Source organism: Ovis aries, chromosome 21 (assembly GCF_016772045.2).
Source record: "Ovis aries strain OAR_USU_Benz2616 breed Rambouillet chromosome 21, ARS-UI_Ramb_v3.0, whole genome shotgun sequence".
Classification (NCBI taxonomy): domain Eukaryota; kingdom Metazoa; phylum Chordata; class Mammalia; order Artiodactyla; family Bovidae; genus Ovis; species Ovis aries.
This window is the reverse complement of record NC_056074.1, coordinates 26,546,696-26,562,369: the sequence shown is the minus strand read 5'-3', so window position 1 is coordinate 26,562,369 and position 15,674 is coordinate 26,546,696. Positions and strand designations below refer to the sequence as shown.

Sequence of the window (15,674 nt, the reverse complement as noted above, 5' to 3'; positions counted from 1 at the left end):
TGATAACGCTTAACAGGTTGAGCATGATTAAGAACAGGAACTGTAAAAGCAAATTTATTTTTATCTTGCAATTGTAGGGGAATGGTAAAAAAACAGTCTTTAAGATCTAACACCGTTAAGGACCAATTTTGAGGAATAAGAGCTGGAGAGGGGAGTCCCAATTGCAATGCTTCCATAGGTTTAATACATTTATTAACTTTTTGTAAATCAGTTAACATTTTCCATTTTCCAGATTTTTTTTTTATAACAAAAACAGGAGAATTCCAGGGTGAGGTAGAGGGCTCTATATGACCAAGTTGGAGTTGTTTTTGTACTACTTGTTCTAATGCCTCGAGCTTCATTTGTGGTAATGGCCACTGCTCAACCCATTTAGGAGTATTAGTTAACCATTTTAATGGGAGTGCCCGAGGAATTTGAGCAGTGGCCACTAGTTTTTCGATGGAATGGTTACAGAAGCCCCCAAAGGAGAGAGGAGATCTCTCCCCCATATATTAATAGGTATATTTATAATATAAAAGGTAACAAACACTGATCTTTCATTATGGAATTGACATTGCAAGGGATGGGTACTCTTTTAAACATCTGCAATGGAGCCCAATCCTGTCAGCATTAAAGGGCTTTTTTCCTTTTTCCAATCTTGGGGCTATTGCTGAGAAGAAATGATTGAAACATCTGCCCCTGTATCTACTAGTCCCTCAAAGTTGTGTTTTTGTATAATCAAAGAGAGAACAGGGCGAGAATCTTTAATAAGCATTTTCCAAAATATATGTCGCCCAGTACTTCCAGATCCTCCTGTTCGTTCATTAGGAAGAGCCAAAAAGGGGTGATAGGTAGGAGAAGTATTTGAGCAATACGTTCCCCAGCTATCAATGAAAGTGTGGTAGAAGTAGAGACCATAATTAAAATTTTTCCAACATAGTCAGAGTCTATTACCCCAGGAATTATGGTTAGACCTCTCAAAGCCGCGCTGCTACGGCCTAATATCAAGCCAAAAGTGCCTTTAGGCAGTGGTCCAAATACATTTGTTTTTAATTTGTAAATGCCTCCCCCTGGTGACAAAAGAACATTATCAGCTAGCGGCAAATCAGCAGCAGCACTCCCTGAAGTAGCAGACCGCAAGTCCGAAATCATCGTCTGAGGTCCTTTTAACGGGGCATCGACTCGTAAAGGTTGCTGGGAGGGAACAGGGTTGGGGCACATGGAATGGGAGGAGGGCAAGGAGGAGAAGTCCCTGGTATTGTTCCTGGGCCCCAAGGACTCAGGTCCGCAGGACAGTTTCCCGGTGTCGGGTTGCCCATTTTGTCTGTTTTAGATTTGCATTCATTAGTCCAATGAAATCCCCTCCTGCACCGACGGCAAAGTCCAGGAGGAGCCTTATTCTTTTTAGCAAGGGATCTGTCTTTATCAGCTTTTAATTTTTGACACTCTTTTTTCATATGACCAGGTTTTCCACAATGAAAGCAGTTACCTCCCTTTGGTGGTCTCATAGCCTTGGCCAAGGCCGTAGCAAAGACATTAGCCTGGTGTTCAGTTCCTCCTACTCCCGAGCAGGCTCTAATATATTCAGCTATAGAGGCACCCTGTCCCTTTAAAGGTCCCAGTATACGCTTGCATTCAAGATTTGCATTTTTAAATGCCAAAGTTTGTAATAATATCCCTGAGATTTCATCCCTCTCTACAGCCCGTTCTATAGCTACCCTCAATCTTGTAGAAAATCAGTATATGGCTCATTAGGGCCTTGCATTGTTTTAACAAAGGAGGGCTGGGCTTGGCCAGTAGGCACCACACGGCGCCATGCTCGTAGAAAGACTTGGCGGACTTGTTGTAAGTCCTGGTCAGAGTATTGAGCCTGTTCTCTTAAAGCCCAATATTGGCGCTCTCCCATTAATTTGTCTTCAAGAGGACCAGGGGGATTTTGTCCCTCATTAATCTGAGCTTGCTTTCTAGCTTCTTTCTCCCACCAGCTACGAAGTTGCAACCATAGAGAACCCGCCAAGATAGCTTGGGCAATGGATTCCCAATCTAACGGAAGGATTAGTTTGCCTTTTCCCAATGATTTTAGCATAGCCAAAACAAAGGGAGATTGAGGACCGTATTGCGCTACTGCAGCTTTAAGATCTTTAAAAAATTTATATTCCAAAGGAACATATTGAACATTTATCACATTGCCATCTTGCTGTCTCTGGATGGGAAACAATTGTGGAGGATCAATAAACCCACCAGGGGGAGCAGACAAGTCATCATCATGAAGCATAGACAAAGGAAAGGAGAAGGGACAATGTCCCCTGCCCACATCGGGCGATCAACCGCAGTGGGGAGAAGAGAAGCACAAGCAGGAGCAGAAGGTGTAGATTTTTTTCCTCTTTACGGGATTTCCACCACTCCTGAAATAGATGGGTCATTTCTTCAATCTCTTTGCCCTCCTCTGACAAAACCGAAGAAGCCTCCGAATCTGATTTTGAACTATCCGATGTTTCACCACTTACAGGAGGAGGCTCATTTGTATCCTTGCCCTCAGGCAATGCAGAAGCCCCATTAATGTCTGACACATCCTCATAAACTATTTCTCCCCTCCTTGAAGCATTCGATTTAGTTTTATTATCAGTAGAGAGTAAAGTCAAAGCCTGTGTTATAGCACTACATAAAGTCCACAGTTTTAAAGGGATCACATTACCCTTCTGATGTTGCTTTCTCAATTCTTTTTGAATTATTTTCCATTCCTTCAAGTTTAACTGTAACTTAGTTTGATATTGAAACCAATGACAGTATTTCTCCACCAAGCGAAAGAGCTCACTCAACCGACGAGCTGAGGCCTTAACGCCTATGGAGTGGAGAAGTCCTTGGACTAACTCCATGTATTGTGCCCATAACGATGATGAGGAATTCCCCATGATTTTTTTAAAAGTTTCCCTCCACTAGGGTGAGGAATTCCCCATAATTTTCCGAAAGTTCCCCTGCTATGGATTTAAAATCCCCCCGGGGGGACTCACCCTTTCGGTTTCACTCGAGCCCCGCGTTGGGCGCCAGATGTAGATCACTGGTGATTACGAGTGAGATGACACAGAACATACAAGACGCACGAGAGACAGACAGGACACCACTCTGGCCAGAGGAACAGGACTGGGCAAACTAATTGCCGTTTATTATTATAAAGCCCTCCTTAGGCAGAATTCCAGACTGTAAGAATAAGCCTTTTCAGTACAGTGCAGGTGCATACATGATATCGTACAGCAAAGGGGAGTGAAATCTCTGTCTACTGCAGAGTCTGCACAAAGCCCTCATCTCCTTCTTATCTCAAGAAGGGAATGCTCCCTCGTTTGCAAGGGACCATTAAACTCAAGGCTGTGTCCAGACTCTTTGGCAGAATGCCTCATATGCAAGGACGCTCAGCCTGAGCAGAGAGACCCGTTTGCAGGCACATCTCTGCTACCCTATTAACCCTTCAGAAGGTTAACTGCTAGTCAAAAAGAACACCTATCTCAAGTTAATGACTTAAGGGTTTTTCCACTGTATACGAAGATGCAAGACTATGGGGTTATTAACATTTTTCCTGAGATATATATCTAAGTACCTGAGGGGCCTGCTTGTCTACAGCACAGGGTACCTCACCTGTTATCATCTGAATTTCCACTCAGAGTGCCCAGTGAGCTCTGCAGTGGGTTACAACTTAACTCTTGAGAAACCAGGGGGTGAGCAATGCTCTCTGTTCTTTGTTAACATGCCACAGCATGGGGGAACAGTGAGCAAATGAAGAGCTATAGAGAAATGGTAAGTGCTTTCAAATGTCAGCTGTGCCTTCATCTTCGGGTTTTCTTCTTTCTCAAAGGGAGTTTGAGATGGACATGTACACACTGCTATATTAAAAATGGATAGCCAGCAAGGATCTACTGTATAGCACAGGGAACTCTGCTCAATGTTATGTGGCAGCCTGGATTGGAGGCGAGTGAGAGGGAGAATAAAAGAAAGTGAAAGCTGCTCAGTCATGTCCGACTCTTTGTGACACAATGAACTATACAGTCCGTGGGATTCTCCAGGCCAGAATACTGGAGTGGGTAGCCATTCCCTTCTCCAGGGGATCTTCACAACCCAGGGATCAAACCCAGGTCTCCCACATTGCAGGCGGATTCTTTACCCCCTGAGCCACCAGGGAAGTCCTTGAGGGAGAATGGATACAGGTCAATGTATGGCTGAGCCCCTTTGCTGTTCACCTAAAACTATCACAACATTGTGTTTTTAGTATACAGTTTCCTTTATTCTGTTTTCTTTTTCCTTTGGTCGGTTTTGGCAGCACGAGGCCCTCTCTGCTGTGCGAGGGCTCTCTCTAGTTGTGGCGGACGGGGGCCTTCTCCTCTTGCCGCACGCAGGCTCAGTAGGTGTGACGCATGGGCTTAGGTGACCTGAGGCATGTGGAACCTTCCTGGACAAGGGATCAAACCCATATCCCCTGTACTGGCAGGCAGATTCCTAACCACTGGACCACGTGGGAAGTCCTATCACAACATTGTTAATCGACAATACCCCAATGCAAAATAAAAAGTTTAAAAAAAAAAAAAAAAAAAACCTTTCTAAAGACTGGAAAATTCAAGAGAATAATAGTATTTCATAACATGCAAAAGCTATATGAATTCAAACACAATATTGTAAAGCAATTATACTCCCATTAGAAAAATTTAAAAATCTAAAAACAAACTATGTGAACTTTAGGACACAACCACGCTCATTCCTTTACCTATTTTCTGTGGCTGCCTTTTTGCTACAAATGGCACCTGAATAGTTGTAAGCTCAAACTGAAGAAAGTAGGGAAAACCGCGAGACCATTCAGGTATGACCTAAATCAAATCCCTTATGATTATACAGTGGGAGTGAGAAATAGATTTAAGGGCCTAGATCTGATAGATAGAGTGCCTGATGAACTATGGAATGAGGTTCGTGACATTGTACAGGAGACAGGGATCAAGACCATCCCCATGGAAAAGAAATGCAAAAAACCAAAATGGCTGTCTGGGGAGGCCTTACAAATAGCTGTGAAAAGAAGAGAGGTGAAAAGCAAAGGAGAAAAGGAAAGATATAAGCATCTGAATGCAGAGTTCCAAAGAATAGCAAGAAGAGATAAGAAAGCCTTCTTCAGTGATCAATGCAAAGAAATAGAGGAAAACGACAGAATGGGAAAGACTAGAGATCTCTTCAAGAAAATGAGAGATACCCAGGGAACATTTCATGCAAAGATGGGCTCGATAAAGGACAGAAATAGTCTGGACCTAACAGAAGCAGAAAATATTAGAAGAAGTGGCAAGAATACACAGAAGAACTGTACAAAAAAGATCTTTACGACCCAGATAATCATGATGATGTGATCACTAATCTCGAGCCAGACAACTTGGAATGTGAAGTCAAGTGGGCCTTAGAAAGCATCACTACGAACAAAGTTAGTGGAGGTGATGGAATTCCAGTTGAGCTGTTTCAAATCCTGAAAGATGATGCTGTGAAAGTCCTGCACTCAATATGCCAGCAAATCTGGAAAACTCAGCAGTGGCCACAGGACTGGAAAAGGTCAGTCTTCGTTCCAGTCCCAAAGAAAGGCAATGCCAAAGAATGCTCAAACTAACACACAATTGCACTCATCTCACATGCTAGTAAAGTAATGCTCAAAATTCTCCAAGCCAGGCTTCAGTAATACGTGAACCGTGAACTCCCTGATGTTCAAGCTGGTTTTAGAAAAGGCAGAGGAACCAGAGATCAAATTGCCAACATCCGCTGGATCATGGAAAAGCAAGAGAGTTCCAGAAAAACATCTACTTCTGCTTTATTGACTATGCCAAAACTTTTGACTGTGTGGATCACAATAAACTGTGGAAAATTCTGAAAGAGATGGGAATACCAGACCACCTAACCTGCCTCTTGAGAAATCTGTATGCAGGTCAGGAAGCAACAGTTACAGCTGGACATGGAACAACAGACTGGTTCCAAATAGGAAAAGGAGTACATCAAGGCTGTATATTGTCACCCTGCTTATTTAACTTCTATGCAGAGTATATCATGAGAACCGCTGGACTGGAAGAAACACAAGCTGGAATCAAGATTGCCGGGAGAAACATCAATAACCTCAGATATGCAGATGACACCACCCTTATGGCAGGAAGTGAAGAGGAACTGAAAAGCCTCTTGATGAAAGTGAAAGAAGAGAGTGAAAAAGTTGGCTTAAAGCTCAACATTCAGAAAACGAAGATCATAGCATCCAGTTCCATCACTTCATTGGAAATAGATGGGGAAACAGTGGAAACAGTGTCAGATTTTATTTTGGGGGGCTCCAAAATCACTGCAAATGGTGACTGCAGCCATGAAATTAAAAGATGCTTACTCCTTGGAAGAAAAGTTATGACCAAACTAGATAGCATATTCAAAAGCAGAGAGGTTACTTTGCCGACTAAGGTTCATCTAGTCAAGGCTATGGTTTTTCCAGTAGTCACGTATGGATGTGAGAGCTGGACTGTGAAGAAGGCTGAGCACAGAAGAACTGATGCTTTTGAACTGTAGTGTTGGAGAAGACTCTTGAGAGTCCCTTGGACTGCAAGGAGATCCAACCAGTCCATTCTGAAGGAGATCAGCCCTGGGATTTCTTTGGAAGGAATGATGCTAAAGCTGAAATTCCAGTACTTTGGCCACCACATGCGAAGAGTTGACTCACTGGAAAAGACTGTGATGCTGGGAGGGATTGGGGGCAGGAGAAGAGGGGGACGACAGAGGATGAGATGGCTGGATGGCATCACTGACTCGATGAATGTGAGTCTGAGTGAACTCCGGGAGATCAGGGAGGCCTGGCGTGCTGCAATTCATGGGGTCTCAAAGAGTCGGACACGACTGAGTGACTGAACTGAACTGAAGAGAACTTATGACTCATAAAACCTAAAATATTTACTCTCTGGTCCTTACAGAGAACACGGATCTGTTCTTGCTCCAATTAATAACTTTTGGATTGGAGAGCAGTACTGTGAACTTTGGAGACAGATTGTCTGGGTGGAAATCTACTGCCATCGTTTTGGGAACTTACCACACTTCTTGAGTCTTTAGTTCCCTCATCTATTAAATGGGAATAATAGCACCTCCCTCACAAGCTGTGAGAATAAAAAGATACAGTGGATGCAAGGGTACTGCCTTTGATATGTGCTACTTATGATGGCTACTGGCTACTTCACAGAAAGGTATCAATGCTGACAGCAGACACAGCCCCAAAGGTGGGATACACTGTCGTGACATTCAACACCTTTGCTAATGAAATGCACCTTTGGGTGAAATATTTAGACATCAAGCATGGGTGGATGAAAAATGGGTACTCAGTGCACCAGAATTAGATCACATATGCACTCTGCTGCTTTTAAAAAAATACTTATTTATTTTTAAATTATTTATTTATTTGGCTGCTCTGGGTCTTAGTTGTAGCATCTGGGATCTAATTCCTTGACCAGGGATAGAACCCAGTCTCCCTGCTTTGGAGGCCTGGAGTCTTAGCCATTGGACCACCAGGGAAGTTCCTGGATTCTGCTTCTTATTCTAAAGATAATTCTACCGCTCAGAATTATCTCGTCTTCCGTTCTTTGCAGATGGACTTTCTCTGGTTCTCCATCATGTGACTGAAGATGGATACCCCAAAGCAGCTGAGTTTCATATTACAGTTCTAATCACACTCAAAGAATTAGTCTCTAAAATCCAATAACAAAATGCCAGGAAAGAGAATTTTATTGACTCAACTCAGTGGCAAGTGTTCACCACTGACCCAGTCAACCCAGACCAGAGGAAAGTCTTAGTATGTCCATATGGTTTGCACCCTCAAGGAGATGTATCTATTAATACACCCATTCTCCCGCCCAGCCTGTGGCATGTATTCTGTGAATACAAAAGCAAGCTATGGCCATCCAGAGACCATTATCAGGTAATAACTCAAAAAGTGCAAAAGGCTGCAAATAAGAAAAAAAGTTTATTGAGAATCCTAAGAATTGCATTTTGGGAGGCAACCATTTGAATGGCAACTCAAATGTGCTCCAGGTGGGGCAGCAGACAATAGTGGGGGATTATAAAGGCAACAGGGACATTCTAGAGAAGAAACAAAGGTTATTGTTACAGAACTATTATTATTACAGAAGAATATTATTACAGAACTATGATTGGTGCTGGCAGGCATTCAGTCACTTGCTGGGAGCAGATTGGTTGTTAAGCTGTGCCCTCTAAGGAGAAAAGAAGAAAAGTTCTAGGTGGTCTCAGGATATCTGGGTTCAAAGTTTATGTTGGGTTTAGTGGTGGATGTGTCTAAGTTCTGGATCCCTCTGACATAAGCTACTCCATTTTTTTTTTTAAGCCACTGATACTTAAGAGATTTGTGTTACAACACCTAGCCCACTGAACTAATCCATAATTTATGGAGCTCTTCACACTTCTATTTTTTTAAGCCTTGGAAGACTCCCCCTCCTCCTTCAGTTCCTGCCTCCAGAACATGCAGAATCACAAATTCAGCCTTTCCCAGACCCTGCCTTTTTAAGCAGCCAATCAATGTGACTGCCAATTAGGACCTGAAAAGGGAGAAAGTACCCTTGGACCTAGCTATGCCCACTAATCTTCATCCCAATTTGGTTTCAAAGAATACATCCCTGGGGCTTCTAGCAGTGAAGGATGAGGAGTCTGAAGACAGAACAAGTCTGAGGCTACTTCTCATGGGGGATCCACATTCAGATCAGGGAGTCTTGGAGGGTGCCGTGGTTGCAATTTAGGGATTCCGAAATTAGCTTCATCCATCACATCAGGGCAAAAGCTGGGGCCCTGACTTTAGAACTTGTTGCAGAGAGGCGAATCATGACAACATTTATATTCCACAATAACACTGGGATTAAAGAGCTTCATGGGAGTACACAGTTGGCTACAACCCTGGCGTCCGTAGGAAAGCGTGCCATCTGGAGAGGAGCAGAGAAGACAAGTAAGACCCCAGAACCTAGGACACAGCCCCATGGGTGTGGGGCTCAGCATATCCTGAGGGTACTGCTCAGTAAATATTCCTGAATGAAGCGCAGGATTAATGCATCAACCAACTAATCAAGAATGAGGAGGCAATAGCACATTTCATGGAGGAGGACTCATACTCAGTAGAGAGAATGTCAGCCATCTGGGACTGAGAGACTGGAGGTAGGGCCCCCTGGTGGGCTCTCCTGGGATAGCTTTGCAAGCTCTGTATGCAAGCATGCATGCTCAGCCGCTTCAGTCGTGTCCGACTCTGCGATGCCATGGACTGTAGCCCGCCAGGTGCCTCTGTCTGTGGGATTCTCCAGGCAAGAATACTGGAGCCATGCCCTCCTCCGGGGATCTTTCCGACCCAGGGAAGAGTCTCCTGCATGGCAGGCGGATTCTTTGCCAGCTGAGCTACCCAAGCTCTGTATATTAGAGTGCAATCCATCCCCCCACAAGAGAAGGCAGAAAGGATGGATAGAAACTATCCTCTCCGCCCTGCCAATTTGTCCCCCAGTATATGTCCCTAGTTCCCCCAAACCCCATCCCAGTCAGGTCCCACTCAGCCTAGTTCCAGTTACCTTCAGGAGCTAAACTCCCTGCTTTCTCCCTCTCTTCCTTCCTCCTCCCTCCCTCAGTCACCCCTCCCTCTCTCCTCCATCCCTCTCTCCTCCATCCCTCTCTCCTCCATCCCTCTCTCCTCCATCCCTCTCTCCTTCATCCCTTTCTCCTTCATCCCTTTCTCCCTCCTACGCTCTTCTCTCCCCTCTCCTCCTCCTCCCTTAAAGGTCCCCATTCCAGTTAAGGGCCAGTGGCAGCCCAGTACCAGAACGAGGGGATAATGTTTCACTGCTGCTGCTGCTGCTGCTGCTGCTGCGTCGCTTCAGTCGTGTCCGACTCTGTGCGACCCCACAGAGCGCAGCCCACCGGGCTCCGCCTTCCCTGGGATTCTCCAGGCAAGAACACTGGAGTGGGTTGACATTTCGTTTTCCAATGCATGAAAGTGAAAAACAAAAGTGAAGTCGCTCAGTCGTGCCCGACTCTTAGCGACCCCATGGACTGCAGCCTACCAGGCTCAACCCCTTTCTATGTGGCTCCTGCTCCCAGGGTTCCTGAGGGACCACTTCCCCGAGGCCCACAGCCACCCCGACTTGTGCTTGGGGTCCAGGTACTCACAGGGTCCCACGGAGGGTTCATACCACCCCCTGCGCCCCTTTCCTGGAACACCCACTGTCAGTCCCTAACCTCTAGCAAAGTTCACCCCGAGACCTTGTAGGCACCACCTACCTTCGTAGATCTTCCTCAGAAAGCACTGCTGGCCGCCTTGAGTCTGGCAGGTGCCTCCCCCAGACACGCAGACCCCGCTGGTGTTGACTCTGTCACACTGGAAACATTCTAGAGCTGGAAAGTCAAACCAACATAATAAGGTTCTTCCCGGCCAGCCTCCCGGCAGCTCAGGAGGGAGCGCACCTGTGACCCAGGGGCGCCTGGACGCTGACGGTTTCCCTCCTCCTGAAGAATGTTCTGGAGACAGGTGATTTCTCCCTGCTTGGCTTCCACTTGGGCGGCGGCAGGCGTGCCCCCAGGCACAAGACCTGCACCGGGGCACAGAGAGCTCCCCCGAGGCTCCGCGCATCCCACTTGCCAGCTGATTATCACCCCAACCCCAGGGGGCGCCACTGAAGATGTTCCGTGTGAATGCCATCTGCAGGAGCGGCGCAGATGAGGGCTGCAGTGAGGAGTCAGCACCGCCCACTCCCCTCCTTCTCGCAGAACCCCCCATCCTCCACCCTTCCTGTTCATCTGAAGAGACAACTCAGAGAAACCCAGGACTCAGCCTAAAAAGGGGCAGGGAAGGGAGAGACAGGACAGGTGGGCGGAAGGGGTTGGGAAGAAAAAGAGATCAGGAAAGAGTGAGGCAAGATATGGGGAATCGGAAAGCAGAGGAAGGGAGAGAAAGAAGAGGGGGAGGGAGGAGAGGAGGGGGAGGGAGGGAGAGGAGAGGGGAGGAGGGAAAGGAGGGGGAGAGGGAGAGGAGGGGAGTGAGGAGGGGGAGGGAGGGAGGAGAGGGAGGGTGGGAGGAAGCGGGAGGGAGAGAGGAGGAAGGAGGAGGGAGAGGAGAGGGGAGGGAAAGGAGAGGTGGAGGAGGGACAGAGGGTGATTGACAGGGGGAGGGAGAGAGCCGAGGAGGGGTAGAGAGGGAGACCAGGACGCGGAGAGAGGGAGGGATCTGCCGCACAAACGCATGCGCCTGGGGTCACAGCTCCTCACTCCCTCCTCTGGTCCCCGAGTTATTTACCAAACAGTGAGCTCCTGCCAGTGAGAGGCGCTATTCTAGGTGTTGGAAATAGGGTGCTGAAGGGAGCACCGAAACATCCATTCCGCCTGCTAAGTCGCTTCAGTCGTGTCCGACTCTGTGTGACCCCATGGACGGCAGCCCACCAGGCTCCCCCGTCCCTGGGATTCTCCTGGCAGGAACACTGGAGTGGGTTGCCATGTCCTTCTCCAATGCATGAAAGTGAAAAGTGAAAGTGAAGTCGCTCAGTCATGTCCGACTCTTAGCCTCCCCATGGACTGCAGCCTACCAGGCTCCTCCGTCCATGGGATTCTCCAGGCAAGAGTACTGGAGTGGGGTGCCATTGCCTTCCGCCTATCAAATACCAAACAAATAAATTGGGGAAATGACTGACAATGAAGAAATAAGAAAGGTTATTTCGGTCCTGGTGACTCATGAGGACAATGGGAAGGAAGAGCATGGAGGGGTGAGCGAGAGGAGGCTGTGGGGAGGCAGAGAGCTTTCTCAGCGGTGCCTTGAGCTCAAACCTGAATCTTTTTTATGCTAACCACTAAAACAGCTGGCAGTAGCTGGCAAGCTGGTTCCAGGAAGATGCTCGGGCAAGTGCGCAGAAAGTTTCTGAGCTGCAATTAGACTGGCCAGTTTGAGAAACAAGCATCAGCACAGGCAAAGTGGGAAAGGGCGGGAGTAGTGTAAAACAAGACTGAAGAGGTGATAGGGGTCAGACCACAGCACGGATCTGCTTAGACCTGCGCTGCTGCGGTGGTGTTCATGGACTATGTGTGGCTGTTGAGCCTGTGAAATGCCAGTAGTCCAAATAGATGGGCTGTAAGTCGATTTCTAACACTTAGCACACACACACATACAAATCGTTTAAATTGCTCATCAGTGACTTTGATGTTGATTACATGCTAAAATGATAGTCGTGTCTGACTCTTTGTGACCTCATGGACTGTAGCCCACCAGTCTCCTCTGTCCATGGGATTCTCCAGGCAAGAATACTGGAGTGGGTAGCCATTCCCTCCTTCTGGGGATTTTCCCAACCCAGGGATTGAACCTGCATCTCCTGCGGCTCCTGAATTGCAGAATTCTTTACCACTGAGCCACCAGGGAAGCCACCAGGTTTAGATATATTGGGTTAAATAAAGTGTATATTAAAGTTAATTTTACACATTTCTGAGTTTTTTAATATGCCTACTGGAAGAGTGAAAATGATGTCTGCAGCTTGGCTTGCATCTTATTTGGACCGTCATTTAGGCCATCATAAGAACTGAGATCGTATTCAAAGTTGGAAAAGGCCATCAGAGGCTTTTTCAATAGGCAGTGACATTGACTAGCTTTTTGCATGTACACTCTGGCAGCTCTGCAGACAATAGGCTTTAAAGGAGAGAGTAACAGAGGCCCAGGACAGGGCTAGTGGAAACTGGAAGTTGGGAAGGAAGCCACAAGTCAACTGCGTCCAGGCAAAAATGTGAGAATTTATAGGTCAGGTATACTGAAATAGGACTTCCCAGGTGGTGCTAGTGGTAAAGAACCCACCTGCTAATACAGGAGATGCAGGAGACCCAGGTTCAATCCCTGCGTGGGGAAGATCCCCTGGAGGACAACATGGCAACCCACTCCACTACTTTTGCCTGGAGAATCCGCAAGGACAGAGGAGCCTGGCAGGCCACAGTCCATAGGGTCACAATGAGTCAGACCTGACTGAAGTGACTAAGCTTGCACACATAAGCGAGGTGTGTATGTGGGAAACAGGAACTAGGAAACGTGCGACAGAGCAAATAGAAGGTCACTGCAAGGCGCTTCTCACGCTTTCATCTTTATGTGTCATTTAAAACTATACATTTATGTTTTTACTTACACATTTTTATTTTGCAAAAAAATTGCAAAATTTCAAAAATAATGAACTTTGAAAAATTCACACTCAATAAAAAGAACTGAGCTCTCAATTCCACTTCCTCTAATCTTAATGATGACTGTAACCTGAGCAGTCTGTCTTGTCAACATTCACCGTCACCCCTGGATCTGTGATGTCCTTGAGCACATGAAACCCTACTGGAGATACAAATCTGCTTGAGAATTTCAGCGACTCTTGAAAGTTATAGTCATTTTATGAGAACTATGCCCTTGGATGATTTCATATGAGCCGCTGCAACAAAGGCCTCATGTGTCACTGGCTGAAGCAGGTGCAATTCCTCTTGCTCAACCCACAGCCCTCAGCCTCCACCTGCACACGCTGAGGCAGCCCCTGCGGCACTTGTGACTCTGACACACTCATCATGCACCTCGGGCAGCTCAAACAGTGGAGAGCAAATGCCCCTGGGAGTACCCTTCTCCCAAGAACAGATGGGGTATTGGTGGATGAATACGCCAACCTCCCTCCCATGAGTTGGATCCCCTACACTGCCCTCCACAATTTCCAGCAGGATGGGCTCCATTTGTTCACCATTATGTCCAGCTTATTCATTTCTTTTCATGTTTCCAGCTGGCACTAGTAGTAAAGAACCCGTCTGCCAATGCAAGAGACATAAGAGATGTAGGTTCGATCCCTGGGTTGGGAAGATCCCTGGGAGGAGGGCATGGCAACCCACTCCAGTATTCTTGCCTGGAGAATCCCATGGACAGAGGAGCCTGGCAGGCTACAGTCCACAGGGTCACAGCGAGTTGGACACAACTGAAACAACCAGGCATGCCTGCACCTTGTCTTACTTCCCCACACCCCTCCTGGTATTTCCTGGAATCAGCTTCCAGACAAATGATTTTTTATTCCTATCAGCTTCAGATGATGGATTTTCATTTAAATCAAGTGTATGCTCTTATAAATTAATTTTTCATAGTTTGTACTCCAAGTCTTCTTGTTCTTTTACAGAACAAACAAAACAGTGACTATTAGCAGGCTGATTCCATTTGCTAAAGAACACTGGGAAAAAGTGGTGCCTGTTAATGCTAATGATCATTCCAGTTTTAATCAATCATGGAATAAAAAAAAAACTATGAAAGTATATTCTGTAGAAGGTGAAACACTTTTTGTAATGCTATAATAAATTTAATTGGAAAATCCGCAAAGCACATAAACTCATTTATTTTTACAGTGGAAGAATAAATACAAATGCCAGTAGAATATGATATTGCAGCAAAAGTTACTAAACTGAGAACACAGAGAGAGAAAAATGCCCTTGCACTTGGTTCTGATGCACACATAATTGTGAATTGTGTCCTGTGTCCAAACAAGATAGTGTATGAATATAAATAAATGTATATGTAAGTATATTTAAAATATGTATATGTTATAAATATATCGCATGTAAATATTAAAATGTACACATATCTATTAATGCATGAATATTAAAATATAGCATATATTATGAACTCTATATATGAACATATATATTCTATATGTATGTACACATACACACCCACAGGTAGAATAACTGAGCTGTGAAAGTTTTGTGGTAAAGGTGATGTGGAATAAAAAATAGTCTTCAGCAAAAATTCTCCCTGCTCCCTGTCATCAAGCAGATCAGAAAATGGTTAAGCTTCTGGAGAACTACATTGGGATTTAATCTGTGTTCTACAAGTAAAAGACATTTTGGAAAAGGTCCCGCCAGTATTCATTGCATTTGGTCATGTAATAGAGTGTCTGACTCCGGTTTTTGATGTTTCACAGCTGGCAACCTTGAGGTCTTGCCCCTTGTGCCCCACATGTGGGCCCCAGGGGCTCCTTCTTTCAACAGTGGTGGGAGTTTCACACCACACAAGCCCCTGCCTGATGGCAGGAACCACCGCCCTGCCTCTCTTCCTTACCATCATCTAAATTCAACAGTCTCCTTTCTCTTCTCCCCCAAGCCATCTTAAGACACCTAGCAGTAAGCCCTGCTCTCCCAAGAAAGCCTCATGAGATAACTAATTAAGGCTTTTCACACCCTCCTGGTACGTATGTGGCATCATCAGGCTTGACATATAATCCAAGCTTGGGTGAGGATCCATCCTGTATCTATCGTATAACCCCAACAGTTTAACGTCTTCAAGTGTTCAACAAACGAAGTACCCAAGTATTTCAGCTTTCAAAAATGTTTACCCAGTTGAAATTATGAAGAACAGACCTTCAAGCAAAAAAGATATTGAAATGTATTCCTACAAAAGCAGAATGCCCCAGATTATAGGGTAAATGGTAATCTTATCTCCGGGACATTCTAATGTCTAGGCAGGCAGACAAAGAGGGGAAGAGACAGGCAATGCCTAGAACCATAAGCTGCCACTCACCCAGGTTCCCCTCTGCCCTCCTACATTCTGGGGTTAGGGGGAGCAGGGGAGCTCACCTTGCGGGAGTCCGAGCAGTGAGGACAGGACCACCAGTAGCAGTAGCAGAAGGCACTTAGCCATCTCTGGA

At 45.9% G+C, this 15,674-nt stretch overlaps 1 protein-coding gene across 2 annotated transcripts; it reads right to left on the bottom strand.

Annotated features, from left to right (window-relative positions):
• Positions 1 to 7,953: 7,953 nt before the first annotated feature.
• SOLD1 (secreted protein of Ly-6 domain 1) lies at positions 7,954 to 15,674 on the bottom strand. 2 transcript variants are annotated; one of them, NM_001174112.1, is given in 3 exon segments: positions 8,815 to 8,939; positions 10,276 to 10,389; positions 15,604 to 15,674. In NM_001174112.1, coding segments are annotated over 3 exon segments (303 nt in total). In that variant the 5' UTR covers positions 15,668 to 15,674.